Below are 24,547 nucleotides of genomic sequence, written 5' to 3' on the forward strand. Positions count from 1 at the left end.
GATTTCTTTGTCTTTCCCTCGATCAATCCTACTTGTCGATTGTTCCAGAACTCGTTTAGGCTCGATATCTACATAGTAATTCATTGATACTTATCAGTATACTAATTAGTATATTCTAAACTATCATTTCTTAGGCTAAAAGAAAAGCCATTTTTATCTTTTAATGGAGGTATGCATCGATGCACTACACCATATATCGATGCATAAATCCTATTCGATGTTTGTATTTAATGGGGTGCATCGATGCATCGATGGCATTCGATGTTTTCTTTTAAATTAATGCATCGATGCACTTCATGTGCATCGATGCACCTTAAACAATTTCTGGGATTTATCATTGATGCATCGGTGCACAATGAATGTGCATCGATGCACATTGCCCAGAATTGTCATTTTAGCACGAAAATATCTTCTTAGTCTACTTAACACTTTATATTTCTCCTCTTTTTATATCCTTAACTTGCATACTCTTACTTAAACTAATTATTATCCATTTCATACTTTTAAAACTTAGAAATCCAATTCTCCATGTAGAGTTTAAGAATCTAACCCAAATTCCAACATGTTCTAATTTGAATTCTAACACTTCATACTTCTTAGTTAGCTTTATGACATGTCAAATCCCACTTCTAATTCTTATTATGAGCTCTAATCCAAGATTTCACTTTTCTACTTCCTTTATTTGATTCTTCATATACTCCTCATCTTATGGTTTTAAGATAATCTAAGCTTTCCTTAAGCTTAGTTATTATCTAAGGATCACTGAGAAACCTTAATTTCATCAAGAATTTGATCAATTAGAAAACTTACCTTTAGCTTTGTCTTCACGGCAGAGAGAAGAAGAATGAAGAAGAAAGAAATATCCATAACCTTGTTTCTCTCATTAGCTTTCCACGTAGTTTATTAAATATCCTTAAGAAACATTTAATTATTTTTCCTTATTAAAAGACTCATTTGCCCCTTTAGTTCCCTATGTTTTGCTAATTGATCCTACACCAAATATTTCAATCAATTCCTTCAACTTTCATTTTATCAACTTTGATCACTAAATTTTAAAATTTCACAATTTAATCACTCACCCGATATGGAGGATGTTACATAAACATTTCATATACATACTGCTTGTTACATATTTGACTCTATGCCAATCAAGTAACATAAAGACAAAATAATGTATCTGGACTTCTTCAATGGCAGCACGGAGATCAGCTGTGTCTTTAACATCTTTAAGATGATTAACCATTCCCCACACAACATCCAACCGATCAACAATCTTTTCCAATGGCTCCACCAGCTTTCGCCATAAAGGTTCCACTGTCTTGTCTAATTAATCCAAATCACTCTCCTACACAGCAAACACAAATATATATATCAAAATCAATATAAAAAAGAGAAAATTCATAAACTCTGATATCAGAACATCACAAGTTTCAATTTTTAAAGCTCAAATAAATAAATAAAACAAATAACCAAAGTTTTTAATTCTCAAACAAGGACTGAAACCAACGAATGATACAGAAAAGACAAAACATAATAAACCCTAGAACAATGTAAATTTAAAAAAAAAATGAAAATAGCCCAAAAGATCAAAACGACATTCAAAGAAATGGGAGAGATAAACAATGGTCCAAGCGGTTCCAGAAGAAGTACCCAAGAGAGAGAATAATGACCATGAAAAGAAATCGACGGTGCTAGAGGCAAGGGTGGTTGGGCTGACTCGAAACAGTGAGGAGATCTTGATGGGTGTGACGGTAAAGGCCACGATGGCGTCGAACTGTGACAATAGCTTTGTGGGTTTGGGTAAACGGCAGAAACCTTTGAGAAAGGTAAAGAAAAAAATGAAAAGGGGTTAAAGGTTTTGGGATGATATAAAACTCAAAAATTGTGGCATTTGTATTTACAAACGCCACTAGTGTACTGACCTATTGTTGTGTTTTTATTTAAAACGCCACTAATGCACTGATCTACTGAGGCGTTTGTGATTTAAATGTCGCGATATGTATAAAATTAATGGCATTTTTGTCAAAACGCCTCTATAAGCGTCGCCACAAACCTGTTTCACAGTAGTGGTTTTTAGCGGCGTTTTGCAAAAAACGCCACTATATATCAGTATAGTGTGGCATATTTTAGTAAAAATGCCACTATATGTACATGACTATTGCGACGTTTTCCCAGAAATGCCATGAAATTTTATTATTTTGTGACGTTTTTTCTAAAAACACCACGAGAAGTATACAATTACCGAGGTTTGTAGTAAAACGCCGCAAAAAATGCCCCTATATATCAAACTTGGTGTACTGAAAATTACGGCGTTTATCAACCAAACGCCACTAAAATAAGTATTTTAATGGCGTTTCTCAAAAAATGCCACTTTGTATCAGTCTATTGCGGCAGTTTTTGTAAAAACGCCACTATACATAGATGACTATTGCGGCGCTTTCCCACAAACGCAGCGAAATTTTTTATTTTGTGGCGTTTATTCTAAAAACACCACGAGAGGTTTAAAGTTACCAACGTTTGTTCAAAAAATGCCGCTATGAACCCATTTTGCTGTAGTGCGTAGATGAATGTCGTAATATAGAAGCCATGGTAGTATTGCCTGCACTGAAGAAGCTTAAATATCTTGAATTGCTGTCAATGGCTGCAATTCTGGCTGTCCGTGATGATTTCATCATCCAAATGGTTGAAGCATGTGGAAAAAAATATGAAAGAGCTTGTTTTCACCAATTGTTGGTGAGTTATCTAAGATCTTTCTAACAAATTCAGAAGGATATTTATCATTAGAATTAGTAATAGTTGGTGTTTTTTTATGCAAGGAATTGGCTGATGAATCTATCAAATCTGTGGGGAAGAATTGCCCCAAATTATACACAATTGACCTTTCTTACTAAACACCAGATTGTGCTAAACTCTTTAGTGCTATACCTCACACTTCTTTTGGTGTCCTATCACATTCGCAATCATTCAAAACCCGTATGTTGACGAAAACGGGTAAAGAAAACAAAAGAACACGAGAATTTTACGAGGTTCGACAATGTGCTTCCGTCCTCGGTGCCTAGGCGGCGCTAGAAGTTTTTATTCAAAAAATGATATTTTAGATCTAGGTTACATCTCTATTTATAATAGAAAACCCTGGTACATAATTACAAAATTAACCCTGTACCGTACCGCGAGGGCTGCGCCCCCGCACCCCCAACCCACATAATTCGTAACCCCACAACGAGACTTTCTTTGTAAGGACAGTTGATGTTCGCTTCGCTCACTCCGCTCCATCTCCTGTCCTCTTTACTGGTATATTTATGAGCCATACCTAACAAATCTCCACCTTGGCGAATATCCTGCCTCTTGGAAAATTCAATGTGGGTTGGGTTACCTTGATTCTTTAACAACTCGAAACATTCAACAAGTCCAAGCAATGCTTGAACTTGTCTGTCGTAACTGGCTTAGTGAACATATCAGCGGCATTTTCATCAGTATGTACCTTCTGAAACAAAACCTCTCCAGATGCAACCAACTCTCTGATCTTGTGGAACCTTACATCAATATGTTTAGTTCTAGCACGATACACCTGATTCTTAGCCAAGTGAATAGCACTTTGATTATCACAAAGCAACTGAACTCCACCTTGTTGAACACCCAACTCCTTCACTAAACCAGTAAGCCATAAAGCTTCTTTTGCAGCTTCAGCCGCTGCCATGTACTCAGCTTCAGTTGTAGATAGAGCCACAATAGATTGAACAGTAGACTTCCAACAAATAGGCCCTCCACCAAGAGTAAAGACATACCCTGTCGTAGATCTTCTATTATCCAAGTCACCTGCATAGTCTGAATCCACATATCCTACAACCAAAGGATTATCCCGCTGACTCCCAAAAACAATTCCATGTCCCACAGTACCCTTTAAGTACCGAAAGATCCACTTGACTGCTTCCCAATGTTGCTTACCAGGTTTAGACATGTACTTACAAACTTGACTAACAGCATGAGCTAAATCAGGACGAGTACATACCATCGCATACATCAAGCAGCCAACAGCATTAGAATATGGAACCTTTGCCATATCTTCAGCTTCCTTATCTGTCTTGGGGCACTGTTCTGATGAGAGCTTAAAGTGATTCGCCAATGGAGTGCTAACTGGTTTTGCGCTGCTCATCGCAAACCTTTCTAGCATTTTCTCAACATAACCCTGTTGAGATAGCCGCAGTTTCCTTGAGTCTCTGTCCCTGCAAATTTCCATTCCAAGAATTTTCTTTGCAGCACCTAAATCTTTCATATCAAATTCCTGACTCAATAAAGTTTTCAAAACGATAACATCATCCATGTTCTTCGCAGCAATCAACATATCATCAACATACAGTAATAGAAAAATAAAAGAACCATCATCAAGGCTCTTAACATAGACACAACAGTCATACTCACATCGGTTGTAGCCAATCTTGATCATATAGGAGTCAAACTGTTTATACCACTGTCTCGGAGACTGTTTCAACCCGTACAAAGATTTCTTCAATCTGCAAACTAAATGCTCGTTTCCAGGTTGAGTGAAACCTTCAGGTTGCCGCATGTAGATCTGCTCCTCTAAATCACCATGCAAAAAAGCAGTTTTAACATCCATCTGCTCTAAATGCAAATCCCAACTAGCCACCAATGCAAGTACTGCTCGGATTGAAGTGTGCCTGACCACAGGAGAAAAGATTTCATCATAATCAACTCCTTTCTGCTGTGAAAAACCCTGCGCTACCAAACGAGCCTTGAACTTCTCCCCCTCTTTTTCTGTTACTACTGGTTTCTTCTTATACACCCATTTGCAACCAATCGGCTTCTTACCCTCAGGAAGGGGAACTAACTCCCATGTGCGATTGTGATTCAAAGACTCCATCTCCTCAACCATGGCTGCCATCCACTTGTCGTTTTCCTGACTAGTAACGGCATCATGAAAAGTAACCGGATCATCACTGCTAACAATAAGTGCAAAAGATACCAAGTCTTCAAAACCCAATCTGTTCGGAGGCTTTATATTCGTCCGTCTCACCCTGTCTCTGGCGAGACTATAATCCTGCAAATCATCCGTAGTGGAACCACCAGAAGTCGGTTGAGAAGTTTCTGGTTTCTCAACTGGAAACTGCTCGAAATCCACCACTGTCGTGTCTTGCTTCTGCTGCAACATGGATTGTTCATCAAAAACGACATCTCTACTAATCACAACTTTCTTCGCAACTGGATCCCAGAACTTGAATCCTTTGACACCTTTCTTGTAACCCAGAAAAATGCACTCCTTCGATTTTGCATCAAGTTTGGATCTCTCATCAGCAGGTACATGCACATAAGCAGGACAACCAAAAATCCATAAGTTATCAAAACTAACATCATGACCAGTCCATACCTCTTCTGCAACTTTCCCAGCCAGCGATGCCCTTGGCGATCTGTTGATAAGGTAACACGCCATGTTAACAGCCTCAGCCCAGAAGTGTTTGGGAAGCCCCGCATTCAACCGCAAACATCTGGCTCTTTCATTCAACGACCTGTTCATTCGTTCCGCAACACCATTCTGTTGTGGTGTCTTGCACACTGTAAAATGCCTCTGAATCCCATGTTCCTTACAGAATTGTAGGAACTGTGAATCTGTGTACTCCGTACCATTGTCAGACCGCAAACACTTGATTTTTCGTCCTGTTTGGTTTTCTACCTCAGCTTTCCACAGCTTGAACTTCTCAAAAACTTCAGATTTCTGTTTCAAAAAATACACCCAAACTTTCCGTGAAAAATCATCAATAAAAGTAACATAGTACCTAGATCCACCCAAAGACGATGTCGTGGAAGGCCCCCATATATCAGAATGCACATAATCAAGAATCCCTTGAGTTGTGTACTTCGCAGTCTTGAAACGGACTTTAGTCTGTTTACCAAGAACACAATACTTGCAAAAGTCGAGCTTACAGCTTTTGACACCATGCAACAAGTTTCTCTTGTGTAATTCTGCCATACCACGTTCACTAAGATGAGCAAGGCGCATATGCCACAATTTTGTCGTATCATCACAGGACTCAACAGAGTGAACTCCACCTGCAACGGTACTCCGTAACAATCTGTAGATATTCCCTGCAGTCAACTTGCCTTTCATCACAGTCAATGCTCCTTTAACAATCCGAATGGTTTCCCTATCCTCGTCAGCCTTAGGGATAAAACCATTCTTGTGCAAAGTGCCCAAGGAAATCAAATTCTTCTTCAAGTCTGGGATATGTCGAACACCACTCAACGTCCGAACGGAGCCATCGTGCATCTTAATTCTGACATCACCAATACCAACAATATTGCAACATCGATCATCACCCAAATAAACCGAACCAGAATTAACCGGCCTGTATGTCGAAAACCATTCCCTATTTGGCGTGATGTGATAAGAACATCCAGAATCAAGAATCCAAGCATCCGTCAATTGTGTCGTTGAAATAGAAAGCATATCACCCTCACTGCAATCAGAATTATCATCCTCGACCACGTTCACAGACTTGGATGAGCCATCACGCTTCTCATCAGTCTGCTTTTTCAACTTCGGACAGTCTCGCTTCATATGTCCCGCCTCCTTGCACTTGTAACAGTGAATCGTCTTCTTATCCCTGGATTTGGATCTGGAATTCCGCTTCCCGGACCCTGCCTTCTCTGGCTTCCGTCCACGATCTCGATTACCCTTGACATATAAGCTATCGGCTTGAGAGCTTTCCCCTGCATTCTGCTTCCGCTGGTTGTGAGCCAACAAGGCTGCAGTAATCTCCTCAACATTGATAGTCTCTTTCCCATATGTAAGAGTAGTCACCATGTGTTCATAAGAGGGAGGCAACGAACACAACAGAATCATCGCTCTGTCTTCATCCTCAATTTTCACATCAAGCCGAGCCAGATCAGAAACGATTTGATTGAATACATTCACGTGTTGCGCCAAATCGTGATTGTCCTGCATCTTCAGCCCATACAGCCGCTGCTTCAGATACAGTTTTGTCGTTAAGGATTTGGACATAAACTGACTTTCCAACTTCCTCCAAATTTCGTCTGGAGACGATAGATGCATGACGTGATACATGACCTCGTCCGCCAAGCATAATCGTATGGTTCCTGCCGCTCGCTGTTGCAATTCTTCCCAATCTTCCTCATCCATCGACGCCGGCTTTGTAGATCGCAAAGCCTTCAAGATCCCTTGCTGCGCCAATAGATCCTTCACCCTCGTTTGCCATAATCCGAAGTTACCTGACCATCGAATTTCGCGACTTCGAATTTTGCTCCTGACATCTCTGATACCAATTGTTGACGAAAACGGGTAAAGAAAACAAAAGAACACGAGAATTTTACGAGGTTCGGCAATGTGCTTACGTCTTCGGTGCCTAGGCGGCGCTAGAAGTTTTTATTCAAAAAATGATATTTTAGGTCTAGGTTACATTTCTATTTATAATAGAAAACCCTGGTACATAATTACAAAATTAACCCTGTACCGTACCGCGAGGGCTGCGCCCCCGCACCCCCAACCCACATAATTCGTAACCCCACAACGAGACTTTCTTTGTAAGGACAGTTGATGTTCGCTTCGCTCACTCCGCTCCATCTCCTGTCCTCTTTACTGGTATATTTATGAGCCATACCTAACACCGTATAATGGTGAATGGGATATTTTGGATAGTTTACATGGTATATCAAATTAAAGAGGTAGAATTCTTCTCCATGGTTGAGACTGTATTTCAGTTGATTCTATATGGTTTTCTTCTATTTTCTCAGCAGCAAACCATACCCTTGATCCTTCAAGGAGGAGAATCTATCTGCAAAGTTCTTTTATTATCTAACATTTTGATTATTGCAGATGATTAAACAAGAAGAAAAGGAATAATGATCAAGAATTGAATCAAAAACATATAATATACGTTTCAAAAACATATATGTTATTAGCTTTTATATATTAATATTTAAAGTATTTCAAAAGTCTGGTTTTAGTACCTTTATTTTTTTTGGCAATCATGATTCTATATGTTTACTTTTTTGGTAGCACCACCGTATTTGATCTATTAACTAACTAATCACGATGATATATAATCTTTAACGATGTTAACTATTTAAATTAACAAATTACATTATAAAAATAGATAACAAATTATCACTAAATTCTAAATTTAAGCATATTAGAATGAATAAAACCATAATTTTAAGTATTTCTTGAGATGTGATGGAATGAACTGGAAGTATCTGAGGGGACTAACAATGGCTGGAGGCGAGTTAGGGAACCACCTCAAAACCAGCCTTACAATCAACAACGTATTGTAGTTGTTTAAGATATTTAGGATTGCAAGTGTCTAACGGACTTGTTGTTCTTCTTAAAAGTTACGAGTTCGAGTATCGACAGAAGTATGAACGTTTAATTCATAGTCAATTGATTAAGTATGAGCGTTTAATTCATAGTCAATTGATTGAGGGTCTTTAAATAGATATTGTTTTATAATTCATAGTCAATTGATTGAGTCTTTGAATATATATTACATTGTATTTATCTCGTATATACAGAAAAAAAAATTAGGATTCCATTTATAACCACAACCCCTGCCACTAAATCACCGGGCAAAATTAAGATAAAAGTTTATTAAAAATATATTTTTAATTTAATTTATTTAATATTATAATATTGAAATATTTTATTTTAGAAATATAATAGCTTATTTTATTAAACCAACTTATAATTAATTTTTTTTGTTTTTCTTAATTCTAACATATAAAATCATTATAAGTAGCAAGCTATTCGAGTTTATATTTAAATTTAATTATAAATAATTATAATATTATACTATTATTTGATTCTAATTTAAATTATTATATATAATTTTATATATAATATACATATATATTTCTTCATATTTTTTCATGTGTGATATTCACAAGTCAAGTAAAATTAAGGGATTAACTCAAACTTAAAAATCAACCCATCAATTATTAAAAAATTAAATTATTCGAGTTTTATTTTATAACTCAACTTAAATTTAAATTATTTTCGAGTTGAATCAAATTTATTAAATTACTAATAAAATTAAGTTAAAAAAACGTCAATTCTTTGAATCTGATCAAGTTTTATTCCGTTTTGATTTTTGAAAAATCAGAAGAAAACGCGTTTTGTTGTGAGGTGATTCTTTCACGCGTTTTCTTGAAAATTGCTATAAATGTACCCTCATCCTTTTCTTGATTCTTATCATCATTCTTGCTTTCCTTTTGCTTTATATTCTTAGTTTATATTTCTTCTCCTTTTCCATACAACTGAAGCTAATTGTTTATCTGAAGGTACAATCTATTATTTTCCCCCTTTTTGAACGCCATGCAACCAGGTGGACGTAGGTATTGTTTGGAACTGGTACTTATCCATCATGAAATAAAAGAAAAAATTTATTAGTCGTTTATATTAATGATGATGCCTATCTTGATATTGTTACGGAAGACGGTTATCGGATAGAGTAAAATCGCAATTGATAATTTGAGAAAATAAAATGAAGATAAAAGAGACACAAAATTTACGTGGAAAACCCCTAAAATATTTAGGGTAAAAAAACCACGGGCAACGGTAGAAGAATTTCACTATGAGAAAATAGGAATTACAACCTCTCTCGATCTACCAAGGAGAAAACAATGATAATTCTCTCTAGATAAAAAGGAGAAAACAACTCTCAAGAAACTCTCTAAAATCTCTCTAGTATTGTAAGAAAGCTAGAATGTTTTGGGATGGTTTTGAAGCTAAATGAGCTAGGGTATTTATAGTTGAAGTCTTAAGGACTAATTTGTAAATACCCTAAATTACAATGACTAAATTTAAGCTTTTACCATTTTATTTTTCAACAATTTCAGCCCCCTTTTTGACTACATGAATCGGTGCCCCATTTGTTTTTAATTTTCCAACTTTCGGTGCCATGTGCACTAGATTTCAACAATCTCCCACTTGAAGATTTGATTGGAACAATCATATCTTCACACCATTCTTTCTACCTTGTACCTTTCATGTTGCTTATGTCTCTGACAGGCCACAGGAGGATCGACACCAAGTAAATTTATCAGCGTTAATCGCCTTTGTCATAAAATCTGCTATATTGTCTTTGGTATGGATCTTCTGCATATCTACTGTTCCTTCTTCCACCTTTTCACGAATGAAGTGGTACTGAACTCGTATGTGTTTTATCCTTGAATGAAATGCTGGATTCCTTGCTAGATGCAAGGCGCTTTGAATGTCACAGAAAAGAGAAACATGCTCTTGATTGTGCCCAAGCTCCTCCAATAACATCTTAAACCAAATTGCTTCTTTACTGGCTTGTGTAGCTGCTACATATTCTGCTTCTGTTGTTGACGTAGCCACAACTGACTGCAATTTTGAAACCCAGCTTACAGCTCCACCAGCAATTTTGAACACATATCCTGTAGTAGATTTGCTTTTATCCAAATCCCCTGCATAGTCAGAATCTACATACTCATTGATTAGTAAGTTTGATCCTCCGTAACATAATGCAACATTTGAGGTCCCTTTGATGTATCTCAGGATCCTCTTTACTGTATTCCAATGCTCTTTGCCTGGATTCGCCATGTACCGACTAACCACTCCCACTGCTTGTGCAATGTCTGGTCTTGTGCATATCATAGCGAACATTAAACTTACCACTGCTGATGCATACGGTACTCGAGACATCTTCATCCTCTCTTCTTCACTGCTAGGACTCATACTGGAGGATAATTTGAAGTTAATAGGAAGAGGGGTAGAAATTGGCTTACAATCTTGCATGTTGAATCGTGACAAGATCTTCTTCAAGTAATTCTTTTGTGAAAGCCAAATCTTCCTATTACTTCTGTCTCGGTGAATTTGCATCCCTAGAATCTTGTTTGCTGATCCCAAGTCCTTCATTTCAAATTCCCTAGCCAGTTGTGCCTTTAATTCTTCAATATGATCTTTGTTGGGTCCTGCAACGAACATGTCATCCACATACAACATCAATATAACAAAATCGTTATCACCAGACCTCTTGAAATAAGCACAAGGGTCTGCATTAAGTATGTTGTATCCAAGGCACATAATGAAGGAATCAAATCTCTTATACCAACACCTCGGCGCCTGCTTTAGACCGTACAGGGATTTGTTCAACCTGCAAACCAAGTTCTTCTTTTCGTATTCTTCAAAACCTTCAGGCTGAAGCATATAAATCTCTTCTTCAAGATTTCCATGAAGAAAAGCTGTTTTAACATCTAGCTGCTCTAGATGTAAGTTCAATGTAGCACACATTGCCAAGAGTACTTGAACTGTTGTTAGTCGAACCACAGGAGAAAAAATTTCATTGAAATTAATACCTTCTTTTTGAGCATATCCTTTGACCACCAGTCTTGCACGATACCTCTCCACTTGATCGTCGCCATTTCGCTTGATTTTGAAGACCCATTTGTTACCAATTGGCTTCCTTCCTTGTGGTAGTGGCACAAGGTCCCATGTATTATTTTTATGAAGGGCTTCGATTTCTTCTTGCATCGCCATCATCCACAGTGAAACATCTGAGCTGTGTATTGCCTCCTGGTATGTTGATGGCTCACCGTCCTCTGTTAAAAGGCAATATGCAATATTACCTTCTATAACATAATCTGAGTGCCAATTGGGATGTCTTCTCACACGATCTGATTGATGAGTTGTTGGAGCTTCAGAACTCTCTGGTTCTTGTTCATCATGTGTTGGTTCTGCTTCAGAAGAATCTCCTTCTTCAAACTCTTTTTCCACATGTATCTAAGTAGTCTCTGACTTTTCAGCGCTATCATCATCTTCTTTTATTTGTAACTTATCTTCTACAAAGATAACATCCCTGCTAATGATCACTTTGCGGGCAGTAGGGTCCCACAAGCGATACCCCTTTACACCATCAGCATACCCCAAGAATTTGCATTTCCTGGATTTTGGATCCAGCTTTGAAATTTCTTGGGAGTTGTACATCACATACACAATACTTCCAAATACATGGAGGTTTGAATAATCAGCTGGTTTACCGGTCCACATCTCCATTGGTATCTTCAGCTCTATTGCAGTTGATAGAGCTCGATTCACCAAATAACAGGCGGTATTGACTGCTTCTACCCAGAATGATTTTTCTAGGCCTGCATCCTTCAACATTGCTCTTGTTCTTTCTAACAAGGTTCTGTTCATCCGTTCTGCCACTCCATTTTGTTGAGGAGTGTTCGCCACTGTGAACTGTCTTTTGATGCCTTCTTTTCTGCAAAAGTCATCAAATTCTTCGCTTGTGTATTCTCCTTCATTATCTGTTCTGAAACACTTGATCTTATTTCCAGAATCAAGTTCCACCCGCGCTTTGAAGTTTTTGAAAGTGAAAAACACATCTAATTTCTTCTTAATATGGTACACCCAACATCTCCTGGAGTAGTCATCAATAAATGAGACAAAATATTTTGCTCCGCCTAGGGATGTAACTGGTGCTTGCCATACGTCAGAGTGAACCAATTCTAGAACACTTTTGCCTCTAGAATTTGATGTGTTGAATTTCAACCGGTGCTGCTTACTTGTTATGCAATGCTCACACAAAGGAAGTGATACCTTTGTTAAGCCTTGAAGTAGCTTTTGCTGCATAAGGACTTTCATTCCTTGTTCTGACATGTGTCCAAGTTTCTAATGCCATAGCATTGCCGAATCTGAACTACATGAGGCAACAGAGGCTTCTGCTTCTACCAAAGTCTCTCCCTTCAGCATGTACAAATTTGCAGCTATCTTTTCACCTTTCAGCACCACAAGCGCTCCACGGAACACCTTCATGATTCCTTTCCGTGTTTCAATCTTGCTTGCATTATTATCCAACAATCCGTAGGATAAAAAAATTTTCTTCAGGCCTTTCACGTGCCGCACATCTCGAACAACTTTAATTGTTCCGTCATACATCTTCAATTTGATGGTTCCCATGCCAACGATCTCTAAGGCATGATCATTGCAACTATAAACAGATCCTCCTGAGACAGGTTCATAATGATGGAACCATTCTCTTCTTGAGGTCATGTGATATGTTGCTCCCGAATCAATGAGCCATATATCTGCAAATCGTTTTCTTCCTTATACGGTGGTTGATGCTTCACAGCATAGAGCATCTCCATCATCTGAAGTGTTTGCGGTATTGCCTTGTGGATTGGAGTTTTTATTTAGACTCCAACAATCCTTCTTCAAGTGACCCTTCTTTCCACAGTTGTAACACTTTAAATTCTTCTTGCTCCTCGACTTCGATCTACCATGTTTGTGACTGCTGCTTTGGCCACGTTCTGTTGATCTTCCTCTCATCGTTGTCATCGTTGTCAACGCTTCTGCTTGTTGCAGATTTACTTGTCTGTCTTCCTTGTTCTTGTGCCGATTTTCTTCTTGTAGAACAACAGCTGCAATATCATCGAAGACTAAACTGGTGACATTACTGTTTGTCAAGTTGATGATGAGTTGATCGTATGAATCCGGTAGACTTTGAAATAGAAGTTCAGCACGTTCTTGTTCTCCTATTTTATAGCTTAAGGATGTAAGCTGAGAAAATAAGGTGTTCAGTGTATTTAAGTGCTCCGTCACTGAAGTAGATTCTGGCATACGGAGAGTGTACAATTTCCTTTTAAGAAAAATTTTATTGTGCAGCGATGTGGCCTCGTACAATTTGGTGAGATGATCCCATATCTCCTTAGTTGTCTTCTTCTCCTCGATGCTTAACAATACTTCATATGCTAATGCTAGATGAAAGTTTGACATAGCATTCCCGTCCATCTCGTTCCATTTGATGTCATCTGCAAAATCCACCGGCCTTTCACTGATAGCCGCTAGACACCCGTCTTTCCTCAGGATGGCCTTCATCTTTAATTTCCACAATGAGAAATTTCTCCCATTGAATTTTTCAATATCAAATTTCGTTGTCATAGCTTCTATTACGGATAGCTCCCACTATTTCACTATCGTGAATAGTTCTCTGGAACCTTCAAAGAATGGGTAATACCTTCTTACTTTCTTATGTTGGAGGATCCACCTTTTGGTGGCAACCACAAAGACAATAAGCAGATATTACACATTCTAATATAGCTCTGATACCAATTGTTGCGGAAGACGGCTATCGGATAGAGCAAAATCGCAACTGATAATTTGAGAAAATAAAATGAAGATAAAAGAGACACAAAATTTACGTGGAAAACCCCTAAAATATTTAGGGTAAAAAAACCACGGGCAACGGTAGAAGAATTTCACTATGAGAAAATAGGAATTACAACCTCTCTCGATCTACCAAGGAGAAAACAATGATAATTCTCTCTAGATAAAAAGGAGAAAACAACTCTCAAGAAACTCTCTAAAATCTCTCTAGTATTGTAAGAAAGCTAGAATGTTTTGGGATGGTTTTGAAGCTAAATGAGCTAGGGTATTTATAGTTGAAGTCTTAAGGACTAATTTGTAAATACCCTAAATTACAATGACTAAATTTAAGCTTTTACCATTTTATTTTTCAACAATTTCAGCCCCCTTTTTGACTACATGAATCGGTGCCCCATTTGTTTTTAATTTTCTAACTTTCGGTGCCATGTGCACTAGATTTCAACAGATATTTCTTTGTGTTTATCTAATATGAAAAATTTATGTTATTAATATATAATGTCTACTCTCAAAAATATTTTTGGACCCACCAATTCGATCTAACACCATATTTTTTTATCGTTGTTATATTCTTATTTATTTATGTGCATGTTGGATATACAGGATGCAGTTGAGACCATGAAAGCTGAAATGGTAATGATGAGAAACGAGAAAAAATACATGGAAGCACTGCTAACTTCGGTGGAGAGTGCAGTTGAAGAACATAAGAGAGTTGTTTCGATGTATAAAGCCATGGAAAAACTGGCTGATGATTTGCTGCCCGTTGTAATGGAAGCGGAAGGTGATGATAACAACTGTCTGGAGCTTGACGAGGAAACCATGAAGGAACTGGTGGAGGAAGCTATGAGGGACTTCAATGAAGCATTGAAACAAGCTCAATCTCGCCGGACCAGCCCTGCAGATGGCGGAGGGGATGACGGCGGCTCTGGTGATTATAAGAATACTGGTGATAGAACCAATACTAATACTGGAAATGATACTCGTGGAAGCGGCGGTGGCCACGACTTATAGGTTGAGAGCTTAGTGGTTTAAATAATGAATAAAAAATCAGTTAAGCCGTCTAACGGTTTTATGTACCTTTAGTGAACCACGTATTAAAATGAAGGAAAAAGGCTGAAAAACCAGCGGTATTATGAATAGTTGTTTAAAATTAAATAATTTATTAATCTGTTGGGCAGCAATGCATAAATATTATTTTCAATTATAATTTAAAGTACATAAATGGTCCCCCAACTATAGGGTACTGCTTTATTGAGACCTCTGACTATTAAAAATAAAAAAATGGTCCCTAAACTATAGGAGTTACTTTATTGAGTCCATCGACTATTAAAAGTTATAAAATGATCATCGACTATTTGTTATGTTCCAAACTTGTCATTTTCTTTTAAAAATTTAACGGTTTTCTGAACTAGACGTTAACATGCTGACTGATAGTTGTTATGAGCTTAGATTTTATCATATCTCAGTTAGTATGTTAACCTCCAACTCAAATTGCCGTTAAGTTTTAACGGAAAATGACGAGTTTGGAACATAATGAATAGTCGATGACCATTTTGTAACTTTTAATAGTTGAGGGACTCAATAAAGTAACTCCCTATAGTTTAGGGACCATTTTATAACTTTTTAATAATATGAGACTCAACAAAGCAATATTCTATAATCGGACGACCATTTATATAATTTACCCTTATAATTTTATCATAATAAAAATTTATGTGCTCAATTTCTTTCGATAAAGGCATTCATATCAATTAAATAAAAAGTGATTTGGACAATATATAAATATAAAAGGAATAAATATATCAGCGATGAGTCCACCCACGATCGGAGAGTTGAAAATATAAAAATTACGAGCTTAATGATGTTTGGGTTAAACGTTTGAGTTAGATTATATATGTTTATATTTATGTGTTTGTGATGTCATTTTCATTGGACAAACAAGAAGAAATTTTTTATAGAATCAAAGATAATTTGATTGCACGAAACCAAACGATTTTAAGGTCTTAAGTTTGAGTACTATGAATGTTAAGTGGTAAAAGAATTGTTGTTATTCCTTGAAATCTTAAGTTCGAGCACTCTAAATGTTAAGGGTGTGAACATATAAAATCAAATGATTGAAAGTTACATTTAAATAAATATTTTCTTGTACTTATCTCGAATTAATAAAAAAAATTGATTAAAAAGATAATTTCAGCCAAATATGTGAAGGCTAGCCAAAGATGACTTTCTTTGCTGGAACAATGTCTTACAATGTTTAAACAAGTTTTTTGAACTCTTTTAAAGAGTAATTGGTTCATGAAATATAAAATTATTTTTAAGAATAATATTACTGAAATATAAAATTATTCTGAGAATGAGAATGTTATATTATATTGTTTGGTTTGTTTGGCAGAAATGTAAGATTACAGTATTTGGTTGGAGGATGAATATAAGATTACTTGAATACATATTTTACTAAATTATCCTTATGATATATGTTCTTTATAATAAGTTAAACTTTAATATTAAATTACAAATATTTAAATAAAAATTTATAGAAATACTTTAACCATTACAAAATTTAACATTTGAGAGAAAAAAATACATTTAACATATAATTAATATATTAAACTTATATTTTTAAATAATTTTCATAAATATCATATTTATTCATATAAAATATAATATAATATAATATGAAAAAATAATATTGTGGTCTCCAATGGACAAAGATATTATTTTTCAAAGCATAAGATCTATTTTCTAAAACTCAAAGTTATATGTTATTTTAAATAATTACTTTGTCTACAATAATATCATTTTTTTTCATCTCATAAAATTACAAATGATTAATATATTAAAAAATAGAAATAATTTTAATTGCTTAATTTATTAATATTTCATTAAATCAAACTCTTTATATATTATTATTAAGTAAAACACAAAAAATAAGAATTGAGAAATATTCATATGATAACAACTCATCATTTTCAAGAGTATTTTTATCCAAAATGACAAGAGTTGTGTAATACCTAAAAATTTAAAGGTAATATTAATCTCACCATTTAATTAAAAAATGTTATTGTTGGTAATAAATTATTACGTAAATATACGATTTAAAGGTGTAAACCAATAATTAATAATGTTATTGTTGATAATATACTAGAACTCATTATTTAAACACTTTCGCTTAAAAATACAAAGTATTGTATATAAGATGACATCAATTTTCAACCTGGCCGTCTTAGCTCAGCCGGTAGAGCGCGTGGTTTTTAACCACGTGGTCGTGGGTTCGATTCCCACAGACGGCGCTTGTTTCCATTTCCTTTTTTCCTCTTAGTCGACGAATGTAAAGAAATATAGGTGTATTCGTCAGTTACAAACCAGTTCCTGGCTTCCACATGCTTTCTAACCTTAATAATACTTTGTACATTAACTATACTCAATCCCATATAAAATACTTTTTAATTATTAATTTTATATATAAATTTGATTATTGTTAATGGATTCATCCATTTCTTTGACGAAATATATCTTGAACTCCATGAATCATTTAAAAATTGATGTCTGGAGTTCTTTTATTTATTTAAAGTATAATAGCAAGATTAATCTTCAAAGGTTCATTATTTTCAATTTTATCCTTAGTTATTTTAATGCAGAAAAAATATTTTAAAATTTTTATATAAAAAATCTGACACGTTAAAAAAGTGACATGTGATATGTTTTAAAAATATATCATTTACTCGAGATATAATAATAAGATTAATCCTCGATGTTTTATTGATTTTTCAGTTACTCCCTTAATTTCGTTTGGCTTTAATATAAAATAAGTGCCTTTAAGATATAATAATCATTGTTTAGCTTACATTTAATCATTTTAGTTCACGGTAACCTAGTTTATTCAGATACACAAATCTAACGCCTATCTCTAATGGATAGATTTAATTTTTTTAATACTTTTTAAATTTTTATTTTTAATGATTTATAATATCATTTTATAGCTTATTATATTTTTATTTTTCTATTCATTTAAGTGTTTTTAATTTTTTTCCTTTTTAATAATTTTTATTTTAGTATTTATGTTTATATGTTTATATATTTTATATTTATATAATTTCTTAGTTTTTATTTATTCTAAAAAAATAAATAAACCCTTTTGTTGAAACGTACCTCTTTTGGGCTTTGACCTTGTGCAACCTTTTTCATTTTGCTCTAACAAGTTCAATAACGGGTGATTGAATTTTTTCTCGTTTTTTATTAATATGGGTTAAAACATGTGTCCCAATTAGATGATCACACATGTCAGCATCGGATCAAACAAAAAAATAAAACTAAAATTTGTAGAAGTTGAAGGTTCAATTTCTATAATTAAGGTTTCATTTGTTTAACTTCAATTGGTTTGCTTATCCTTTATTAATGATGTTTACAGCATGTAGCATAATAATTCTTGAATTGATGATTTAGGGACTATTATAAAAGTTTTAAAAGTATAAATATCATATTTAATATTTGACAAAAGTATAAGTGTAATTTGAGAGATTGTTCCAAAACTAAATAAAGGGATAAGATCAAAGGTTTTCATATTTTAAAAGAAAGGGATAGGAACAAAGTTTTGATATTTTTCGCATTGTGTTTCTGGCTTCACTTATTTTCTAGACAGAGGCAAAATATGAATTCCCATTTTCAAGATACTAAACATTGTACAATTTTTTTTACAAGTCCTTGCAAATTGACTGTTATTATTACAATCTTAGTACAATCATTTATAATTTTAAAAATTCATCCCCTAACATGAAATTTTATGTCCGTCCTGATTATAACATAAAATTTAGTACGTTGCAAACAGGGTTTTGAGTAAGTAAACATTAATTCTTGAAGGAATTTATAGGGTGGCAATAAGAACATATTGGACCACGGTGAGGGACACAATTAGGGGGCTAAATTGTCTAGTTCTAAAATTGATAAGGTCTTAATGTATATGAACCAAATAATAGGTCTACTTGAGAGTTGAGACTACTGGTAACTGATTGGATTTTTTTATGATAAATTACATTTTAGCTCACTAAAGTATTAGTAGCTGACGTTTTAGCTATTATACTTTTAAAATTACAAAATAATCATTAAATACATCAAAAAGTTACAAAATAATCATTGTGACATTATAAAAAGTATAAAATTTTGATAAACTAAATGAACCTTTTGTCACAGTTCGATAAGAAATAATGATATTGTTTGATAAATTTATTAGTCATTTTGTAATTGTTAAAAGTATAATGACCCAAAAGAATCATTTAAACATAATTCAGTGTCCTATGATTCACTTTACCCATTGTTTTAAATTGTAAACCAATGAAATTGAAACCTTCTGACAGAAGGAGAAGACTTTTTGCTTTTAAAAGGACCAAACTGCATAACAGAAACTCATAAGCGTTAGGTGAATCACTGCAATTCTCTTCAATCCAACCAAAATAGCCAAAATCCCTTTCTTCCTACTTGGAATGGTTGGGTTTTTCTTTCGCCGATTTTTGCAACATCGGTCCCAAATCATACTGGTCAACTTCCCTCTCTTCACTTAGTTCTTTTTCCCCCTTTTTTCTGATCCAATAAATGTTTGGTTGGGTTTTGATTCTTGAAAACAGGGACGTTGGCTGAGAGATCTGAGAGTTAGAGTGGCGGGGAGGCGACGGCGTAATAGACGCGCGTTGGAATCGTTGGGTACATGGAAAGCTGCGGCGGCGGTGATGGAGGAGCGAAATCGAGCTATCAGGGGGGAGTTGAGGCGACAGTTTGTACTTAATTCCCTTACTAATCTGTTGGTTCACGATCGTCTCGTTGAGGTGGAAAACGATCCTTTAATGAGAGACGCTTTTCAAAGAATTAACTCTCAGAATCTCAATCTATGGGACATTGTTAATAACAACCCACCTCGACCTTTCCCAGGACACCGAAGGCGCCGCCGATGATCGCCGTTGGTAGTTGTGACTTGGCATCGTCGGGAACTCCAGGTGGTGGGGCAAAGTTTTCAAATATTATCATCTAAATTTAATAATTTTTTTTAATTTAAATCTTTTAACTTATATTTTTTTATCTATTTTTGTCCTCTTAATAATATAACATTTTGTGGCATTTTACCGTGAGTGTTAGATTATTAAGGAGATATTTGGTTCACGAAATGTAAGATTATGTTTATGAATAATATTATTGGAATATAACATTACTATAAGAATATCATATTATTTTTTTTTGTTTGTTTAGCATAAATGTAAGATAACACTGTTTAATTGAAAGAATATAAGATTATTTTGATGCATATTTTATCAAATTATACTTATAATATATATTTTTAAAGTTAAACTTTAATATTAATTTATAAATATTTAAATAAAAATTCATAAAAATATTTTAATTGTTATACTATCTAACTTTTGAAGATAAATTACATTTAATATATAATTAGTATATTAAATTTAATATTTTTAAATAATATTCATAACTATCATATTTATTTATATAAAATATAACATGATATAAAAAATAATATTATGATAGTGGATAATGATATTTTTTTTCAATTATATAAGATATGTTTTTTAATAACTAAAAGTTAAATATTATTTTAAATAATTACATTTTTACAATAATACTTTTTTTATTACATAAAATTATAAATAGTAAAATATTGAATATTAAAAATATAAAATATTTTAAATTCTTAAAATTATTAATATTTTAGTAAACCAAACTGTTTGTATATTATTATTATTATTATAATTTTGAATAAAGTATAAAAAATAAGAATTTAGAAGGATCATTATAAAAAAAATTCATTACTTAAAGGGTATTATTGTCCAAAGTAGTGAGAATTGTTCATTACCTAAGAATTTGGAAGTAATAACATTCTTACAATTTTAACCAAAAAAAGCTACTATTGGGAAAATAGTATTTCCGGTAATATAAGATTCCGTGAACCAAACGTGAAAATATAATTCTGGAAAAAAATAGAGAAAATAACTTCAGTGACCGAAAATGCATTATATACGATTTTAACCAATTTTTTTTAGATTTACGAAAATAACCAACAAATTCGCAACGCGATCTCAAAATCGCAACGAGAACACCAGTTTCGCAACACAGTTTTCAAATTCGCAACGCGATTCTCCAAAATTGCAACACTAATTACCGATATAGGTAAACAAGCAACTCAGTTTTCAAATTCGCAACGCGATTCACCAAAATCGCAACGCGAATTTCGTTTTCGCAACGCTAATTACCAATATAGATAAACACAATTATTCGCAACTCAGTTAGTAACTAATTGGGAAAAGAGGCATAGATTAAACACCTTTTGTATACTTAAGCCATTTTTTATTAGTCTAAACGGGCAAGGTGTAGGATAATGTTGTATTTAGTTCAATACAATAATTAACGAATGGTTAATTGAAGAAAGGATTTGCGTTGCGGGTAAGGTGTAGGATAATGTTGTATTCAGTTTAATATGATAATTATCAAATGCAATAAAGGATATTTGAAAACCATTAGTCAACTTTCCCAAAGGATTGGAACTATGCAGAGAGATCACTCGGACTTTTTAGGAAGCTGGGGAAAATGGCTTATTAAATCATGATGCGAGCCACCTCAAGGAAATATCAACATACTTCAAAGCAGAAGAAAAATATGTCTATGTTGGTTTGGATTACACATTTTAAGATAGAACATGTTCGTGACCAAAATATGCCTGGTCTAATCTTCTGTCATCTCAACTCCATACGGGCCGCTTCCGTGGTCAGAATTCCCGGCATGATCAACCTTGTCACGACTGCCAACTGTGCGAGGTTCATCGTCTTTACGAATAAATATCAACCTTGTCTCAACTCCATATAGGTAAACATTCTCCAAAATTTTCGTTTTTGCAACGCTAATTACTGATATAGGTAAACACAACTATTCGCAACTCAGTTTTCCTATATCGGTAATTAATGTTGCGAAAACAAAATTCGCGTTGCGAATTTAAAAACTGAATTGCGTGTTTACCTATATTAGTAATTAGCATTGCGAAAACGAAATTCGTTTTGCGATTTTGGAGAATCGCGTTGCGAATTTGAAAACTGAGTTGCGAATAGTTGTGTTTACCTATATCGGTAATTAGCGTTTCGAAATTTGCATTCCGAAAATGAAATTCGCAAACTGTGTTACGAAACTGGTGTTCGTGTTGCGATTTTGAGATCGCGTTGTGAATTTGTTAGTTATTTTCGCAAATCTAAAAAAAGTTGGTTAAAATCGTATATTATAAGACATTTTTTGTCACTGAAGTTATTTTCTCAAAAAATATTATCCTTAGTAATATAAGATTTCGCGAACCAAATGCACCCTAAAAGGACTAAAAATAGGTCAAAATATAAGTTTATAAATTAAATTTGTTAAATATTTTATATCTTTTGTATCTCGTTCTTATCTTGGATTTAAATTTATTTAAATTAATTATTTTGACTTAATAAAATTTATTTTTATTTTATTTTTGGTAAAATTTAATTTGTACGATATACAATTATTTAGTTTCTTAGTAACATAAATTTATCAAAAAAATCACAAAATATTGTAACAATGAAGAGCATACCTAAGTTTAAAGTGGGGATCTAATAATTTAATGTTTTTATGTAATCATGGATGGTGGCATCCTAAATCTAAATGTAATGAAATTTGTTACTATGTGGTTTCACATAGAGTGGAAGACAGTCGGACACTTAATACCTTTAGCATTTTTTAAGCTAAGTAATTAGTGTTAGTGTTATCTTTTATTCTAATGATCTTTCTTCTTCTCTTGTTGGAGAGTTTTAAAAAAAATAATTTTGGTGATTATAATATAGTGATTGTTCAGAAATTTTCAATTAATTGATAATATATACATTTAGTAGACATGATTGCTCAAACATATAATCTATAGAAAGAACAATATTCCTTTAAACCACGGGATAACTTGATGAGTTCTTGATGAAGAATTTTTCAATTTTGTAAAACATAACTAAATACTAAAATTGTTATTTTGTACAATAACTTTGGAAATATGGATGGACATAGATTGGGTTGGATTAGATTTTCGGTCAATCCGACCTGACCTAAAATTATATATCCAAAACCCGATCTGACATGACTAAAAAAATATGCACCCTCTTGACCTGACCCGACCCAAAATAATATATTTATTAAAAATATTTTTTATTCATTATAAATGGGAATTTAAATAATAATAATAATATATAGAATGTATTCTTGTAATTATCCCTAAATATATAAGGTAAATGTAAACCCCAAAATTTTGAATAGTGACCAAAATGTAAATTTTGAAAGTTTAATGGCCAAAGTATAAAATTGGTAAAAGTTTAGGGAGCAAAATGGTAATTTTCCCAAAAAAAGAATTTTTATTCCACAAATGAATAGTTTAATTTTGAGAATGGGTTTTATTGAAATCATATTATTGATATGGAAATTGTGTTAAAAACTAGAAAGTGTTAAAGTCCGGTAAAAATTTAATAAATCGGATCGAATAGAAAATTTGAGAAAATTTGAAGGATGATAAATTCATCTTAGAAATATTATTTCCACATTTTAAAATGATGGAAAATAATATGTATCATTGGATTTGAAGATTTATTTCTATGTTTAATTTGGACCGTTAGATCATAGTGGCAAGATTGCAATTTTTGGAAAGTTGCTTGATAAAATTGGAAAAGAGTAAAACATTTTGTTCATCTTTAACTTTGGAAAGATGATAAGGTTATGTGGCTTGGTATTATTATAAATATCAAGTTTCATTAATTGCAAAATAGACATTTCTCATTAAATAAATATTTTATTTATTTAAGCTTAAATAAAGGTTAAACTAACATGAAATTCATTAGAAATTTCATGAAAACTTAGCCATCAACCAACATTTCGTGCTCCCCATGAACAAGATAAGAGAATTTTTATTTTTTATTTTTGAGCAATTTCCTTTAGATTTTGGATCATGCCGTGAAATAGAAAATTGTTATATTCGAAAAATGCTATCATTTGGTACCATTATTGTTTGCTAATTTGGTTTATGTTCAAAGATCTCAAATTCTAAGATTTATGTTCACTTTAGGGTTTATGGAATTGATTAAGGATTCTGATGTTATTGAGGTTGTATAATCATTTCCAAGCATGATTGATGATTAAAATCACTTTTACATGATCATATTAACATATAAAGTTTCGGCCTAACCCTAATATTGGGAGAAAGATTTGTTTTGACGAAATTAAATTAGGGTTTTGATTGTAGAGATTTTATAAGGTTGAATCAAAGTTTATTTCATTCTTGAATCGAATCAAAATCGAGTAAAATCATGAAAACCTTAATCTTGAACATACAAAGCATTCGACCTTGACTATAGATGATGA

The 24,547-nt window shown here is 33.7% G+C and overlaps 2 protein-coding genes and 1 non-coding gene across 3 annotated transcripts; all 3 read left to right on the forward strand.

Moving 5' to 3' along the window:
* The first annotated feature begins 9,235 nt into the window (after positions 1–9,235).
* LOC120185319 lies at positions 9,236–15,298 on the forward strand. The gene is made up of 2 exons (XM_039189571.1): positions 9,236–9,376; positions 14,756–15,298. The coding sequence occupies exons 1-2, from the start codon at positions 9,341–9,343 to the stop codon at positions 15,161–15,163; spliced, it is 444 nt and encodes a 147-aa protein (XP_039045502.1). The 5' UTR covers positions 9,236–9,340; the 3' UTR covers positions 15,164–15,298.
* A 2,071-nt stretch (positions 15,299–17,369) lies between these two features.
* TRNAK-UUU lies at positions 17,370–17,442 on the forward strand. Its single transcript has one exon. It is a non-coding gene; the product is annotated as a tRNA-Lys (tRNA).
* A 2,127-nt stretch (positions 17,443–19,569) lies between these two features.
* LOC120185323 lies at positions 19,570–20,236 on the forward strand. The gene is made up of 2 exons (XM_039189573.1): positions 19,570–19,683; positions 19,771–20,236. The coding sequence occupies exons 1-2, from the start codon at positions 19,630–19,632 to the stop codon at positions 20,092–20,094; spliced, it is 378 nt and encodes a 125-aa protein (XP_039045504.1). The 5' UTR covers positions 19,570–19,629; the 3' UTR covers positions 20,095–20,236.
* The last annotated feature ends 4,311 nt before the right edge of the window (positions 20,237–24,547 follow it).

This window comes from Hibiscus syriacus, unplaced genomic scaffold, assembly GCF_006381635.1.
Source record: "Hibiscus syriacus cultivar Baekdansim isolate YM2019G1 unplaced genomic scaffold, ASM638163v2 tig00113096_pilon, whole genome shotgun sequence".
Lineage (NCBI taxonomy): Eukaryota > Viridiplantae > Streptophyta > Magnoliopsida > Malvales > Malvaceae > Hibiscus > Hibiscus syriacus.

Coding starts and splice junctions, on each gene's coding strand:
- LOC120185319 (XM_039189571.1), top strand. CDS start 9,341: ATGCAACCAGGTGGACGTAGGTATTGTTTGGAACTG. Junction 9,377..14,755: donor GTAGGTATTGTTTGGAACTG/GTACTTATCCAT, acceptor TTGGATATACAG/GATGCAGTTGAGACCATGAA.
- LOC120185323 (XM_039189573.1), top strand. CDS start 19,630: ATGGTTGGGTTTTTCTTTCGCCGATTTTTGCAACATCGGTCCCAAATC. Junction 19,684..19,770: donor ATCGGTCCCAAATCATACTG/GTCAACTTCCCT, acceptor TCTTGAAAACAG/GGACGTTGGCTGAGAGATCT.